The 15,384-nt window shown below is 54.2% G+C and overlaps 1 protein-coding gene across 1 annotated transcript; it reads right to left on the reverse strand.

Annotated features, from left to right (window-relative positions):
* Positions 1-1,296: 1,296 nt before the first annotated feature.
* Positions 1,297-11,730, reverse strand: PEX11G (peroxisomal biogenesis factor 11 gamma). The gene is made up of 5 exons (XM_004378589.1): positions 11,671-11,730; positions 9,702-9,890; positions 5,758-5,936; positions 2,246-2,308; positions 1,297-1,534 (listed from the first exon to the last, which is right to left on the reverse strand). The coding sequence occupies exons 1-5, from the start codon at positions 11,728-11,730 to the stop codon at positions 1,297-1,299; spliced, it is 729 nt and encodes a 242-aa protein (XP_004378646.1).
* Positions 11,731-15,384: the final 3,654 nt, after the last annotated feature.

Genomic DNA, 15,384 nt, shown 5'->3' on the forward strand with positions numbered 1-15,384 from the left:
CAGGGATCCCACACCCCAATCAAGACAGAGAACATTTTCTCCACCCAGAATCCTCCCTCCTGGCCCTGTCCCGGCAGGCTCCCACCCCCAGACCCCACAGGTCTGCTTCAGGTCACGTAGATCGGTTCTGCTTGTTCTAGAACTTCACACGATGGAATCGTGTGGTACGTAGTCTTCAGTGCTGGCCCAGTCCCGCAGCCCAGTGACTGTTGCGTGTTGCTGAGTGTGGTTGCGTGTCAGTAGCTCATTCCTTGTTATCGCTGAGTAGTTGTGTGGATGGACCACAAGTTTAGCCACTTCCTGATGATGGACACCTGGGTCTGTCTGTCTGTCTCTCACTAACCCGGCCAAGCTCACAGTAGAATTTGAAGAGTGGTCTCCCTTCGTTGGGGTCAAAGACATGTTGACTATCTGATGAGAGCAGGATCCCTGTCACAGAAAGATGCACGCTGTCTCCACGTCACCATCCCATTGGTTCCAGGCACCAGCTCAGGTGCCCCACCACAGGAGACACTGGGATGCAGTCAGATGGGAAGGTGGGGTGGGGGCGGCAGAGAAAACGGGCCATGAGTGTGGGTCTGAGGCCAGCAGCTGTGTCTGCCATCCCGGCCAGCCCAATGGCCCAGGCCCACGGGACGCCAGCCTCCTGGAGTGCCTCGGGCTGTCCAGCTCGCTCATCTGGACCCTGCTGCTTCTCCTCCTCAGGCTGGCACACGAACCCAGGATGCCCCCAGACTTCCTCAGCACAACTCCATGGGCCCCTGGGAGATCTGCGAACACCCTGAAACCATGTGTGCATTTTCTGCAAAGAGGACTGTGGCCTCAAAGGGGTCTGCTCCCAGCCCCCAAAAGGTTTACACCCACTGGCCCAGGATGCAGGAGGGCAGCGGCTGCAGCGAGCACAATAACCTCACACCTGGGCCAGCGCCAGCCCCACAGATCATGTTTATTCTGCCCAAGCTTTCTCCCAGAAGGCCTCTCCTGCCTGCCTTTCCCTGACACAATACCTCTGCTGGCCCGCCCTGCAAAGCTCACAGCTGCCTCTCCTGTCCCAGGGTGCACTGACCCGGTCCTTCCCCAGGGCCCAGAGTGAAGCTGCCAGGGAGGCCTCACACCCGCGCCCACTCGACAGGTGAATGGGTGGCTTGGGCAAGGCTTTCACTGCTCCAAGCTTCATCTCCCTCCACCCAGCACTGGTTTGCTCAGTTCCAGACCCAGCCCCTTGCCCTGGTGATGGCTGTGTGTGGCATTGGGCCCTGGGTGGTTCCAGCTGCGCACCCGGCTCCTCTAGCCAAGTCAGGAGCTGGCGGCGTCAGCCTGGTTGTCGCGGGCCCTGACGGCCTGATACACGCTGAGGAGGGAGGACACGGTGCCCAGGAGGCCCACCAGCCATGGGGGGAAGCAGCCAGCCCACAGCACCCCCGGGGGCAGCCAGTGCACGGCGTTGGCCAGGTCAGCCAGGTTGCTGAGCACGGTCAGCGTCTCCGACCGTATCTGTGCCTCCAGGGTCCTCCGCTTGCTCCGGGGCGGCCACCTGCAGGGAGCAAAGGGACACACTTGCACCTGTGGCCGCCAGGCAGGGAGGGAGTGCCAACAGGCCGCCGTGAATGAGAAGCACCACGGGGCCAAGGTGCCATCCCTGACCTTCCCACAGAGTCAGTCCCCGGCACACGCTCAGAGGGAGTCCCCAGCACAGACAGGGCATGGACAGGGGCGTGAGTGTCAAATCCACACCTCAGTCCTCCCGACCCCCCGAGATGGGCAGGGAGGCGGGTGGGGGTTGGTTGGTGGGAAGCTTCTGGACCCGTGACCCGAGCCAGGTCCTGGTCTGGTCATTGCCACCCTGAGGTGCAGCCACCTGGTGGGCCTGTGGGAGGGACAGGGACCCCTCAGCCGGCAAACCTCAGGCTGGACGGCACAGACCCTCGACAAAGTCACCTCCTTTCCCAGCATGAGCGAGTGACAATGTCCTTGGGAGATCAGCCCCGCCCTGGAGTCCTCACCAGCCACGTCTTGGCTGTGGCTTCTGGAGCAAGCCTCAGTTTCCCCATCTGTAAAAGGTACTGCACCCTCCCTGGGCGGACCTGTGACCCAGTGCCCATTACGCACCAACTCCGGGTCAGGCATGTAGCAGGGCTGATAACAGTGGGGACTCTGGGCAGCTCCCCTGAGAACCCGCAGGAGCAGATTGGGGGCATGGAGGAAGGAGGCCTGTCTGTCTCCTGGGGGGATGCCAGAAGCGTACCCAGGAAAGGCCACTGTGGGACTCCTCAGCCTCCGCCTCAGCTTCAACACCATCCACAGGGACCTGCAACACCAGAGAGGAGAGGGGACCCGTGGGAGAGGCATGAGGGCCAGTGGCTCCGCCTCCTGTCACTGCGGCCTCTGTCCCCTGGAGGTCTGCCAAGCTCACGGAAAGGCAGCCCCTCCCTTTCCCCACCACCATGGTCCTGCACCTCCCAGAGCTCCAGGCCCTCTGCACCAGATTCAGGGGTGTCTGTTCCTTCTGGTGTGACCACCAGGCCCCACCTGGCCTCTGCGAACCACTGGCCAAGGGCCCACAGCTCAAAGGAACGCCAGGCCGGCCTGCCTCACCCTCCCTCCACGCAGAATGCTTACAGCTGAGCACACCAAGGCCGCCCACCGGACTGGCTGCCAAACAAATGGACGGCCCTGGGGAAGCTGCTTTTTCTCTCCAAGCCACGCCTGCCCCCGACACACACACAGAGACATACAGAAATACACGCCACACACACAGATACAGTCACACGCCATGGACACTGGCCAGACCTTCCTGAGACGCCCTAGGCCCCAGGGGCTGGCGTCTGCAGGCTGAGGCTGTGGCCGGGGCTGTGGAGCATATGGGTGACCAGTGTCCCTGGCCCAGGCAGAGCATGACTCTGCTGGCTGGAGGACTTCCCAGCTGGGAGCTCCAGGGCCTGGTCCCATCCCCTGACCACCGTGCAAGACCTGTCTGTGGACCTATCCAGGTGACATGTCCCCAGAGGGTATGGGACACAGGGCAGCACCTGCAGTGTGGTAAGCGGATCTGCTTCAGGGTCACCTGGGGGACTCAGCCAAGGTGCTGATTCCTGGGCCCCTCAGACCCCGGAACCAGAAATTCTAGTGCCTGGCCCAGGCATCTGCATTTTAACAACCTTCCAAGTGACTCTCCGGCACCACCCTGGGGTCCTGAGGACAAACACACACACTGAGCGGTCCCCACCCCCGCACCCTTGCTCCCACCACACCCACAGAAATGGCAGGAAAACCACACTCCCCAGAAAAGAAGGGAACCAGCAAGCACGGCCCCACCACTTCCTCTGTGGGGCCCTCGGCTGAAGGAGCCCAGCGGGCGTGTCAGTGAGCTGAGAACCACAGGGGACGCTGGAGACGCAGTGAGGGACCCGGGAACACTGAAGCCCTGACCCCAGGTATCTTAGCTCAGGAGGAAAAGCCACAGTGTGAAGGGAAAAGGAAGACTCGTTACAGTGAAGGGTGACCACAGACTCGGCTAGACAACAAATTTCCAAAGGCCAAGGTGATGAGGAAGATGCAGAAATGCGAGGCTGCAGACGGAGAAAGCGTGGCTAGAGAAGGACCCATCGAGGAAAAGCCAAGTGCAAAACCCACCATGCCGTTCACAGCCGGGTATGTCCAACCTGCAACTGCTTGGCAGATCCAAGCCCTGTGACTCTGCCTCCCACTGCTGCCGGTCCTCCACCTCCTGACTTAGTACTGAAAGGCATAAAAGCCAGCTGCCCTGGAGTCAACTCCCACTCCTGCTGGCCCCCTGTGTGCAGAGGAGAACTGTGCTCCATGCAGTTTCCAATGGCTGGTCTTCCAAGGCACCTCTGGGTGGACTCAAACTTCCAACCTTTCAGTTAGCCGAGCGCTTAACCATTTGTACCACCCACCCCGGTTACAATTACAACAGAGCCGGCAGGCATTGGTGGTTCAGTAGTGGCATTTCCGCTTTCCATGCGGGAGACTAGGGTTTGGTTCCCGGCCAATGAGCCTCACGCACAGCCACCACCTGTCTGTCCACGGAGGCTTGTGTGCTGCTGGGATGATGAACAGGTTTCATTCAGCAGAGCTTCCAGACCAAGACAGACTAGACAGAAAGGCCTGGTGATCTACTTCCGGAAATCAGCCCATGACAACCCTACCGATCACAATGGTCTGACCGGGCAGGGTCTCGTTCCATGGTGCAGTGGGTCTCCAGGAGTCAGGGACTGACTCGGAGGCCGCTAACGACAACATAATAGAGTGGAATCAGGGCTGCTCAGAAAACAGGAACAGAGAGCCTCTCTTGACCAGAGGTCCCAAGGATCCCGAGGAGGTGGCGGATGAGAGGTCACATGCCAAAGCTTCCTGGAACCGCGGCCCCAAGAGCGTCCACAGCCCAGCGTGGGCACCAACCAGGGGGCGTCCGAGTACACGGGAAGGTCGAGGCCTGGACAGAGACACAGCGCCGGCAAGATTACAACCATGGAGACGGGAGCCTCAGAGAGCGAGGAGGGACCACGTTCCGGGGACCAGGAGAGCGTGAGACAGTACAAGGGAGCCGGCAGAGGGAACACAAGAGGCTGGAAAGAATCACCGAGATGCGGCTAGAGAGGCTCTCTGGGTCGGATGGAGGGGGATTTTGATCTTCCACTTTCGGGGGTCTCTACACCCCAGATTGGTTTAAGAAGCATGTAATTCAGGCTTCTGTAACGGAGGAAAGAGAATGACTACGCATCAGAGGTCAGGGACAACTGACAGCAGACCTGGGACACCCCCCACCCCAAGTGCTTCAGGACCAAGGAAGTGCAGCCACCCCAGAGGTCGGGGGGCTGCACCTCCCTTCACGGAGCAGAGAGACCCTCACTGCCATTCAAATGCAGGGACTCAGGGACCTGCTTCTCCTATGTTCTCTGGGGCAGGGGACTCTGAGCAAACGGACTCAGCGAGCTGGCCAAGAGGAGAACGTGTGGGAGGAAACCGTGACCTTAAAGTTTTTAGGAACCATGTGGTTTTGGGGAAGCATGGGGCCATTCCGGAAACCCCTAGCTGTTTGATTTGGGGATGTCTGCTGACACCAGCATAGGCAGGATTGGGGGACCTGGGTCAAAACTGCCACACCAGCCGCTCCTCTCCAGGCCCTGGCGTTATTTCTTCTTCCTGGGTGTGGCAGAGAGAACAATGCCCACCCCCCAAGATGTCCATGTCCTAATCCCCAGAATCTGTAAACGTGGTGCCTGACATGGCAAAACGGACTTTGCAGATGTGATTAAATTAAGAACCTTGAAATGAGAGACGATCCTGGGTTGTCTGGATGGGCCCACTGTCATCCCCAGGGTCTTATTAGAGGGAAGCAGGAGGGTTAGGGGAGATGTGACAATGTAAGCAGAGGCTGGAAGGATATGCTCTGAAGATGGAGGGGGCCACAAGCCAAGGAATGTGGATGGCCACTAGAAGCTGGAAAAGGCAAGGGAATAGATTCTTCTCTCGAGCCTCCAGAAGGAACACAGCCCTGCTGACACCTTGATCTGAACCCAGTGAGACCCGTTCTGGACTTCAGACCTCCAGAACTGTGAGATCATAGATGTGTATTGTCTGAAGTCACTCAGTTCGAGGTTGTTTGTTACAGACACTCATACAGGGGGGGGCAACAAAAGGAAGAACAGCAGAAGAGATAAAGGCCCACAGACCCTGCGAGGACCCTGCCAGGGGCCACCGGCCACACTGAGAGTGTCCTGCAGCACCACTTACCTGGCGATGCCCAGGAGCAGGGAGAGGCCCCAGAACGCTGTGCTCAGCGCCCACCAGTGGGCGGCGTCCACATGGAGGATCTTGGCGTCAGCAGCCCAGGCGACGTGCTCACAGGGGTAGTATAGCTGGTCCGCCAGGTTGCCCAGAACAGACACCCAGCGGACAAAGAGGTCCTCCTCCTGCAGGACAGGAGTGGGCACATCTGGGCCTGGGGTCAGCCGACCACGTCCCTTTTTTTTTTTAAATTGTGTTTTAGGTGAAAGTTTATAGCACAAATTCATTTCTCATTCAAAATGCATACACAAACTGTTTTGTGACGTTGGCTGCAACCTCTGCAATGGGTCAGCACTCTCCCCCTTTCCACCCCAGGTTCTCCGTGTCCCTTCGTCCAGTTTTCCTGTCCCTTCCTGCCTTCTTGTCTTTGCTTTTGGGCAGGTGTTGCCCATTTGGTCTCATATACTTGATTGAACTAAGCAGCACATTCCTCACATGCGTTATTGTTTGTTTTACAGGCCTGTCTAATCTTTGGCTGAAAGGCGGACTACAGGAGTGGCTTCAGTTCCGAGTTAGCGGGGAGTCTGGGGCCATAGTCTCCAGCGTTCCTCCAGTCTCTGTTAGACCAGTAAGTCTGGTCTTTTTTTGTGAATTTGAATTTTGTTCCACATTTTCCTCCCACTCTCCAGGACCCTCTATTGTGATCCTTGTCAGAGCGGTTGGTGGTGGGAGCCGGGCACCATCTAGTTATGGGCTCAGGCTGGTGAAGGCTCTGGTTCCTGTGGTCCTTTAGTCCTTCCACAGCCCATTTAGTGGCTGTGGCCATGCCAAGTGCCCACCTGTTGGTGGTGCCTCCCGCCACAGTGGCAAGGGCACTGTTCAGGCTGCGTAGGCTGGCCCCTGCAGGGGAAGCAGGCTGCAGGGGTAGGCACGCAGCAGTGCGGTGCTCAGCGCCCACCGAAGCAGCGGTCTCCACTTGGCTGCACATGGAAACCCCACCCCAGGAAGCCCGGCTGCCTGGGCGCCACCCCGGGACATTCCGACTCCCACGGTCTGGTTGGGGCCTGAGCACTGGGAGGTTTTTAAGTTCCCACGTGATTCCAGTGCACAGCTGAGCTGAGCCCCACTGCATGAGAGCTGCCTCCCCCAAGGCCCCTGTTCCTGCACCTGTACCGGCTCTCCACCCAGCTCTGACTGACCCTGAGAGGGGAGGAGGGGTGTGTGAGGCTTGCTGACTTTCCCCAAGCCGGACAGGGGTCACAACTCCCACGGTTGAGCAAACTGAAGCCCTTATGTAAGTTGCCTGCCTAGCTCACACAGGGACAGCCCTCTAGGCCGCCAAATTCCAGAGCCCCCTGTGGACTCTCTGTCCTGCACGGTGCCCGTGTCCTCTGCCTCCACCTTCGTATAACCATGGCCTAGACCAAGCCCCACAGGACCAGCTGAGGCCACAGCAGCGGGTCCCCAGGCAGCACCCTCCCTCACTGCCAGCATACCTCGCCCTTCTCTCTTCCTCCAGAACCCCTGTCAGGCCCCCACTGACGCTTGGTGATACTGCCCCCCTCCTTCTTCTGGCCAGCAGCGATGTGCCTCTCACGAACTCCACTCCATGCTCCCCCAGTCTGTCCCGGACCCTCAGGGGCATTGTGGCATATTTTCATACCTCCCTCAGGACAGGGACCCCAACCCCAATGCGTCTGTTGCATACGTGTTTCCTGAGAAGCTGCAGGGTCCAGGCGCTATACTGCAGAGGGGGAGAAGCGCATGGGGGTGACAGGGGCACAGACACATAAACACGGCCCCAGCAAACAAAAGGGGCTCTTGTTCTGGCAGAGATATGGGGGTATCTCGGGGTAAGTGTAGGAGGTGCCCCAATCAGACCAAGAGGAGGAGAAGGAGATGGGTGGGCCCGGCCGAGGGGCACACGAGCAGACTGGTGGGGCATCTGAGCAGCAGCGAGGGGCACAGAGAGAAGATCCTGGAGGGCAGCCCGGGAGGGCAGCCTCAGTGGGGCTGCAGGCCTGGCTCTGGGGGCCTTTCCCTGTGCCCTCGCCCAGTGCAGGGCCAGGTTTACAGCAGGCACCTGATGGAAGTTTGAAGTAAGGGATTGACCAGTGACTGTCCACCAGGTCACCCTGCAGTGATCCTCTGCACTCTGACCCGGGCTTTCGCAGCCACGGGAGTGTGCATCGATCTGACGTCAGTGGAGGGCAGGGAGGCAAAGTCCACCAGAAGTACAACCTGCGCCCTCAAGCTGGCGACGCTGCCTCTACAGGCACATCCTGCAGGGCAGGTTTCTCCCCTGCAGCACTGCTGAAGCTTGGAGCCGGATCATTCTCTGGAGGGGAGGGGCCCTGGCCTCCACCCACTTGATGCCAGTAGCACAGTCCCCCAAAGCTATGACAATACACAATGTCTCCAGAAATCGCCTAGGGACTCCCGGTCCCTTCACAGAGGAGATGGGTATATGTGTGTGTAGGGTGGGGAGGGGTGTCTCTCAGGATGCACAGGAAGCGCCCCAGTCAAAGACCACAACGGGGAGAAACTGGGGGGAAGGTCCAGGGACGCACACATCATTTGGGGTGGCCAGGCCTGGGGGCATGGCGAGAAGCATCTGAGCAGTAAGGGGCTCAGAGAGCAGACCGCTGGGAGGGCAGCCACGGAGGGGTGTGCCTCGGTGGGGCTGGCCCAGAGCACCCTCCCAGGCTAGCCCCTGGGAAAATGTCCCCTGGGGGCAAGACCACTCGCAGGGGAGAAGCACAGCTGTAGATATAAGAGCACACTCATGGAATGAGGCAGGGCCAAGGTGCCCCCTCACCCACGGTACTGTTGTAATGGCAAAATACGACAAATAATCGCCACGCACATCAACTGGTTAAAGAATTCAAGGCCAGACCACCACCCATCTGTCCTTTTTTTGTACTGTGGTGGCTTGCATGTTGCTATATTGCTGGAAGCTATACTACCAGTATTTCAAATGCTAGCAGGGTCACCCATCCATGGTGGACAGGTTTCAGCTGAGCTTCCAGACTAAGACAGACTAGAAAGAAAATCCTGGCGATCTACTTCTGAAAATCAGCCAATGAAAACCCTATGGATCACAAAAGAATATTATTCAATACAGCGCTGGAAGATGAGTCCCCTAGCTTGGAAGGCGCTCAAAACACACAGTAGCCGCAACCATGGACTCAAGCAGACAAGGATCACGAAGATGGCGCAGGACCAGGCAATGTTTCATTCTTTTGTACATGAGGTCGCTATGAGCTGGAGCCAACTCGGCAGCAACTAAAAACAACAACAGTGTGGCCAGAAAGAACGAAGCAGCACTTTTTCCGCTAACATGGAATAATCTCCTAGAAGCACATGGCAGAACAGTGTAAACAGCACACAACTATTTATGTAAACAATGTATATTTGCTTGAGTAAGGTCCCTGGGTGGTACAAATGGTTCGCACTCAACTTCTAACCTAAGGGTTGGTGGTTCAAACTCAACCAGGGGTGCCACAGAAGAAAGGGCTGGCAATGTGCTTCCATAAAGATTACAGTTAAGACAACCCTATGGAGCAGGTTCTCCTCCATGACATGGGGTTGCTCTGAGACAGAATCAACTCAACGATGGGTTTGGTTGTTGGTTTATTTGCTTGGGTAGCTACAAGGAATCTCAAGCATGAGACACAAGAAGCCAACCAGAGTGGTTGCCTCTAAGGAGGAAAGTGCAGGGCCTAGAGGACCAGGGAAGAGGGAGACATTTTACTACATACTCTTTGAACCTTCTGAATCTGGAATGTATAAATATATTTGCTATTTCTTTTTTTAATTTTAAATTGAGAACATCTGATCATCTCAAAAAAGAAATTGAAAAAAAAAAAGGAAAGAAACTCCATACAGGTTGATAAAACAGTGATGGAGGCCTGCACCCCCTTCCCCGTAGCCTCATGACACCCCATTACCTCTGTCCCCAAGCCATACTGCTTAGTGTAGGCAAACATGGCCAGGTCGTCAAAGAGTCGCAGGACTGTCCTACAGCGGCTGAGCTGGGCGGACAACGCCAGCAGGCGCGTCCCCACATCTGACTTGGCCGGGCATTGTTCCACCAACACCCCGCCGACCAGCTGGCAGCAGTAACCCAGCGTTCGGATCTGCAGGAAACCAGAGATAGTCAGTAGGACACTGCTCCTCTCCTGGGCTGAATCACCCCAACCTGGCCCCGTAGGATCAAGCACGTGGAAGATTCTAGATCACTAAACTTCCAATAAAAGCTGAAAGTTTAAAAAGACACCCATAGGTGGGACAAATGGAGAAACATGACATCATCGTTGAAAAGGCACCATCGAAGAGTCTCACAGAGTGCTGGCTTGTGTCACCAGGGGCCACAGCCTTTGGAGACGGATGTGACAGGGACAAGAAACCGAAATCCCCATTTTCCACCTTCTGGATCCTCCTTTATCCAACAGACAGGAGGACTAGGCTGAAATGTATGTTTACATCTACCTAGGTGGACCAAGGAGTCCCTGGGTGGTGCAAATGGTTAACATGCTCAGCTGCAAAATGAAAGGTTGCAGGTTTGAATCTACCCACAGGCACCTCGGAAGAAAGCCCTGGCAATCTACTTCCAAAAAATCAGTCACTGAAAACCCAACGGAGCACAGATCTACTCTGACACACATGGAGTCACCACGAGCTGGAATCGACTCCAAGGCAGCAGTTTTTTTAGCTGGACCAAAGCTGGGCTGGGGGCTGGGAAACAAGCCATCTGGCCGCAACCCAGTGAACAAAATGCTAATTTGCTTGAATTACTTTAGTGAAAAGGAGCCCACTCAGTAGGTGATTTGGAGCATTGTAAACTGGGTTAGGTTTACCACGGTTATATCTTTAATTATTTCATCTGTTTTTCAGAAATTGCTTTTTTCCTGTTGTTCTACATAGTATTTTAACTTGTAATTCCTTTTCAGCCCCTTTGTAATGGCAAAACACTACAATCGAAATGCTCCACTTGGGATTTGTTAAAAGCTGAATGCCCAATCATAGTGGGTTTAGTTGGGACCTGAATGCCCAGCCAGGTATATTCCCTAGTACAATGTAAATGCCTACCTCTAGAGAATTGGTCGGGACTGAGGCCAACCTCCGGGGCCCAGGTGGAACAACCTAAGTGCCCAACTAGAGGGGATTTGGTTGGAACTTAAATGTCCAGCTAATGGGGGATACTGCAGCATCCTAAATCCCTATGTGAGATTGTTTAGGAGAACCCAGAGACCAACTACAGGGGCCTGGTCAGATCCTAAATGTCCAACCGTAGGAATTTGGTTGGTATGTAAAATGTCCAGCAGGTTAGGTTGGCCGGGACGACCCAAACAGCCAATGATAGGGGATACGGTTAGAACCTAAATCTACGGGGGATTTGGTTAGCACCCACCATGGCTGGGCCCGCCAACTACAGGAGTGTGGCCATGGTGGTTCCTTGGTACTAGGTTGGCTGGAACAACCTAAATGCTCAACTATAGGGAATTTGGTCGGAACCTCAACGCGGGAGACCTGCTGTATCCTAAATCCCTACATGAGAGACTTCCGGACAATCCGGGGACCAACAACAGAGACCTGGTCAGAGATCAGGTCAATGGTGGGGATTTAGTTGGTATGTAAAATGTCCAACCCGTTTGCGTTGGTTGGAACCACCCACATGTCCAACACTAGAGGACCGGGTTCGAGCCCAGCTTGAACAGGGCCTCTTCGACGGGGATTCTTGAGCGACCCCACCCCCTCTCTGGGCCTCAGCTTTCTAGTCTCTGACTTTTGACTGAACTCTAAGACCTTCGGCCCCGCTCCGCCGCGACTTCTGCGAAGCCGGTTCACGCAAAGCGGGGAGGACGGCCGTCCGGGGTCGCCCCTCACCGGCCCGAGCCCGTCCGGACCCAGCCTCACCAGGCGGTCCCGGCCCCTGTACGACTCCAGCGCCGAAGCCAAGCCACTCAGCGACGCCATGGCAACTCCGCCATGACGTCAGCGCGGCGCGCCAGGAGTCGGGTCTCGGGCGCGCGCGCACTGTGCGCAGGCGCGGCCGCGGCTCTTTGTCCCCGCGTTGGCGCTTTGTCTGCGTTGGGGAGGGAGTGCAGGCTCGGGCGGCCACGTGTGAGCTCCTCGGGCCTGTGGCTCCAAGTTGGTCCTGGGAGTTCGCTGCTGCCCCTCGGCGGCTTGTCTTTTCAAACTACCCACACAAAAAAATTCCAAGCAAAAACACCAACCTGTTACAGTGTTCAAGGACGGACTTTTCTTTTTCTGCTTATCGACATTTTCTATTTTTTCTATCCTGAGCGTGTATTACTGTTTAGAAAGTTAAGAGAATGCATAGACTATTTATAGAAAAATAGACAGGAATCTGCTGTCATTGCTCCAGGAACAGTAACCGGGTGGCTGGGAAGAGGAGATTTGGTTTTCACCTTTATACTTCTTGTAGCTTTTGAATTTTATATAATGCTCGTGGATTATCTCTTCCAAAAGTCAACTAAAATTCTTCAAAAAGTTAACATGACCATTTTTCTTCTTTTTTTTTTAATTGCGGTAAAGTTCACATAACAAAATTCAACATTTTAAATGTACAATTGAGTGCCATTTAGTACATTCACGTGCAAACAGTTTGCAGTGGGCTACTAACTAAAAGGTTAGCGGTTCAAACCCACCCAGCGGCGCTGCAGAAGAATGGCCTGGCGATCTGCTTCAGTAAAGATTACAACCAAGAAAACCCCATGGAGCACAGTTCTACACTAACACATGGGATTGCCATGAGTCTAAATTGACTCAGAGGCAACAGGTTTGGGTTTTTGTTTTGTTTTGCTTCGGGGAGAGTTGGTTAAATACACTCACAATGTTGTGCAACATCACCTGTTTCTAGTTCCAAAACATCTCATCACCTTAAGAGGATCCCCTATCAATGAAGTAGTCATCTCTTCCCCTACGCCCCGTTGTTGTTTGCTGCTGTGGAGTCGGCCCTCGACTCACAGCGACCCTATTAACAGAACGAAATGCTGCCTGGTCCTGCGCCATCCCCATGACTGGTTGTGGATAGGACTGTTGTGATCCATAGTGTTTTCACTGGCTGATTATTGGAAATACATATCCAGGCCTTTCTTCCTAGTCTGTTTTAGTCTGGAAGCTCCACTGAAACCTGTTGAGCATCATAGCAGCACACAAGGCTTCGCTGACAAATGGGTGGTGGCTGCACATGAGGTGCATTGACTGGGAATCGAATCCGGGTCTCCCCTGTGGAAGGCGAGACTTCTATCACTGAACCACCAACTAATGTCCTGTAACATAACTATATGTTTTTATTATTTATCTAGTTATTTGCCTCTCTCTTCTCCACAATGTGGACTCCACCAGGGCAGAGACTTTGATCTTTCTTCTGTCCCTACAACCTGCCACAAAATAGATTCTCAATAGGTGTTGGGTGCCCTTGGAACTCAGCTCCCATCTACAGCTCTCTTCTCATGCTCCACGCTGTCCTTGGAGAGCTGGGCCACTCCCATGGCTCCTGTGGCCACCTCTTTGCTGGCCTCTCCCACTTCTGTCTCCCACCCTGACGTGTCCCCTACTCCCATCTGCCTGCTGCTACCAACTCCCAGTGTGATTACGTGGGCCCCATAGAGGGTGAGGGAGCTGTCCAAGGTCACACAGGGTCCATCATCTTTCTCTGTGCAGGGATGGGGCCTCGGAACATCCTGGATGTGGGGGTTCCCCTGATGCCATGTGGTCCTGCAGCTGCCACCACTGACTGTCCATTTCCCTTGGACATTGCATAAGCCCCTCATGTACAGCAAATTCCAGCCCAACCTCAGTATCATCCCCCGAATCTCCTCCTGTCCCAAGTCTTCATCACAGGGGCAGCCCCACCATCTACCCAGTCACCCAGCCACAGACCTCAACACGTGCCCACTCCTTCCGTCTGCCCTCACCCCCAACCCCATATTAGTCTCCTAAGGCTGCCATCATGAAGTACCACAAACTGGGTGGCTTAGAACAACAGAAACTTATTGTCTAACAGCTCTGCAGGCTAAAGTCTGAAATCAAGCTGTCAGCAGGGCCGTGCTCTCTCTGAAGGCTCTAGGGAAGGGTCTTTCCATGCCTTTTCCAGCTTCTGGTGGTTCCCGGCAATCCTTGGCATTCCTTGGCTTGTAGACCCTTCAATCTCTGCCTCCGTCGTCACACGGACTTCTCCCTTTTTTTTCAATTATGATCATCTTTTTAAACTTTATTGTGCTTCGAAGATACTCCACTGGTCCCACCCCATCTGGAGCAAGGGAGAATGAAGAAAACCGAAGAAACAAGGGAAAGATTAGTCCAAAGGATTAATGAACCACAACTACCACAGCCTCCACCAGACTGAGCCCAGCGTAAGTAGATGGTGCCCGGCTTCCACCACCAACAGCTTTGACAGGGATCACAATAGACAGTCCTGGACAGAGCTGGAGAAAAATTCTAACTCACAAAAAAAGACCAGGCTTACTGGTCTGACAGATACTGGAGAAATCCTGAGAGTATGGCCCCTGGACATCCTTTTAACTCAGTACTGTAGTCACTCCTGACGGTCACCCTTCAGCCAAAGATTAAACAGGCCCATAAAACAAAACAAGACTGAAAGGCACACTAGCCCAGGGGCAAGGACGAGAAGGCAGGAGGGGACAGGAAAGGTCCAGAAGTGGAGAGAGTTGACATGTCATGGGGTTGGCAACCAATGTCACAAAACAATATGTGTATTAATTGTTTAATGAGAAACTGATTTGCTCTGTAAACCTTCATCTAAAGCACAATAAATCCGTTCACCTACAGGCACCTGATGTTCGACAAGGGCCCAAACTCCATCAGATGGGGAAAAGAGTCTTTTTAACAAATGGTGCTGGCAAAACCGGATGTCCATCTACAAAAAAATGAAACAGGACCCATACCTTACGCCATACACAAAAACAAATTCAAAATGGATCAAAGACCTAAATATAAAGCTAAAAACTATAAAGTTCATAGAAGCAAAAATAGGATCAACACTAGAGGCCCTAATGCACGGCATTAACAGGATACAAACATAACCAACAACACACAAACCCCGGAAGATAAGCTAGATTACTGGGATCTTCTAAAAATCAAACACCTATGCTCTTTAAAAGACTTCACCAGAAGAGTAAACAGAGAACCTACAGACTGGGAAAAAATTTGTGGACATTACAAGTCAGACAAAGGTCTAATCTCTAAAATCTACAAGACAATCTAACACCTCTACAACAAAAAGACAAATAATCCAATTAAAAAATGGGCAAAGGAAATGAACAGACCCTTCACCAAAGACATTCAAGCAGCCAACAGACACGTGAGGAAATGCTCATGATCACTAGCCATCAGAGAAATGCACATTAAAACCACAAAGAGATACCATCTCACCCGGGCATTACGGGCACGAATCAAAAACACTGGAAATACATCTGGGGTCTTAAAAGCCTGTGAGCAGCCATCTAAGATACTCCACTGGTCTCACCCCTTTGGGAGCAAGAGAGAATGAAGAGAACAGGATACAAGGAAAAGATTAGTCCAAAGGACTAATGGACCACAGCTACCAGGGCCTCCACCAGACTGAGTTCAGTACAGCTAGAT

This window comes from Trichechus manatus, unplaced genomic scaffold, assembly GCF_000243295.1.
Source record: "Trichechus manatus latirostris isolate Lorelei unplaced genomic scaffold, TriManLat1.0 scaffold00057, whole genome shotgun sequence".
NCBI classification, from domain to species: Eukaryota; Metazoa; Chordata; class Mammalia; order Sirenia; family Trichechidae; genus Trichechus; species Trichechus manatus.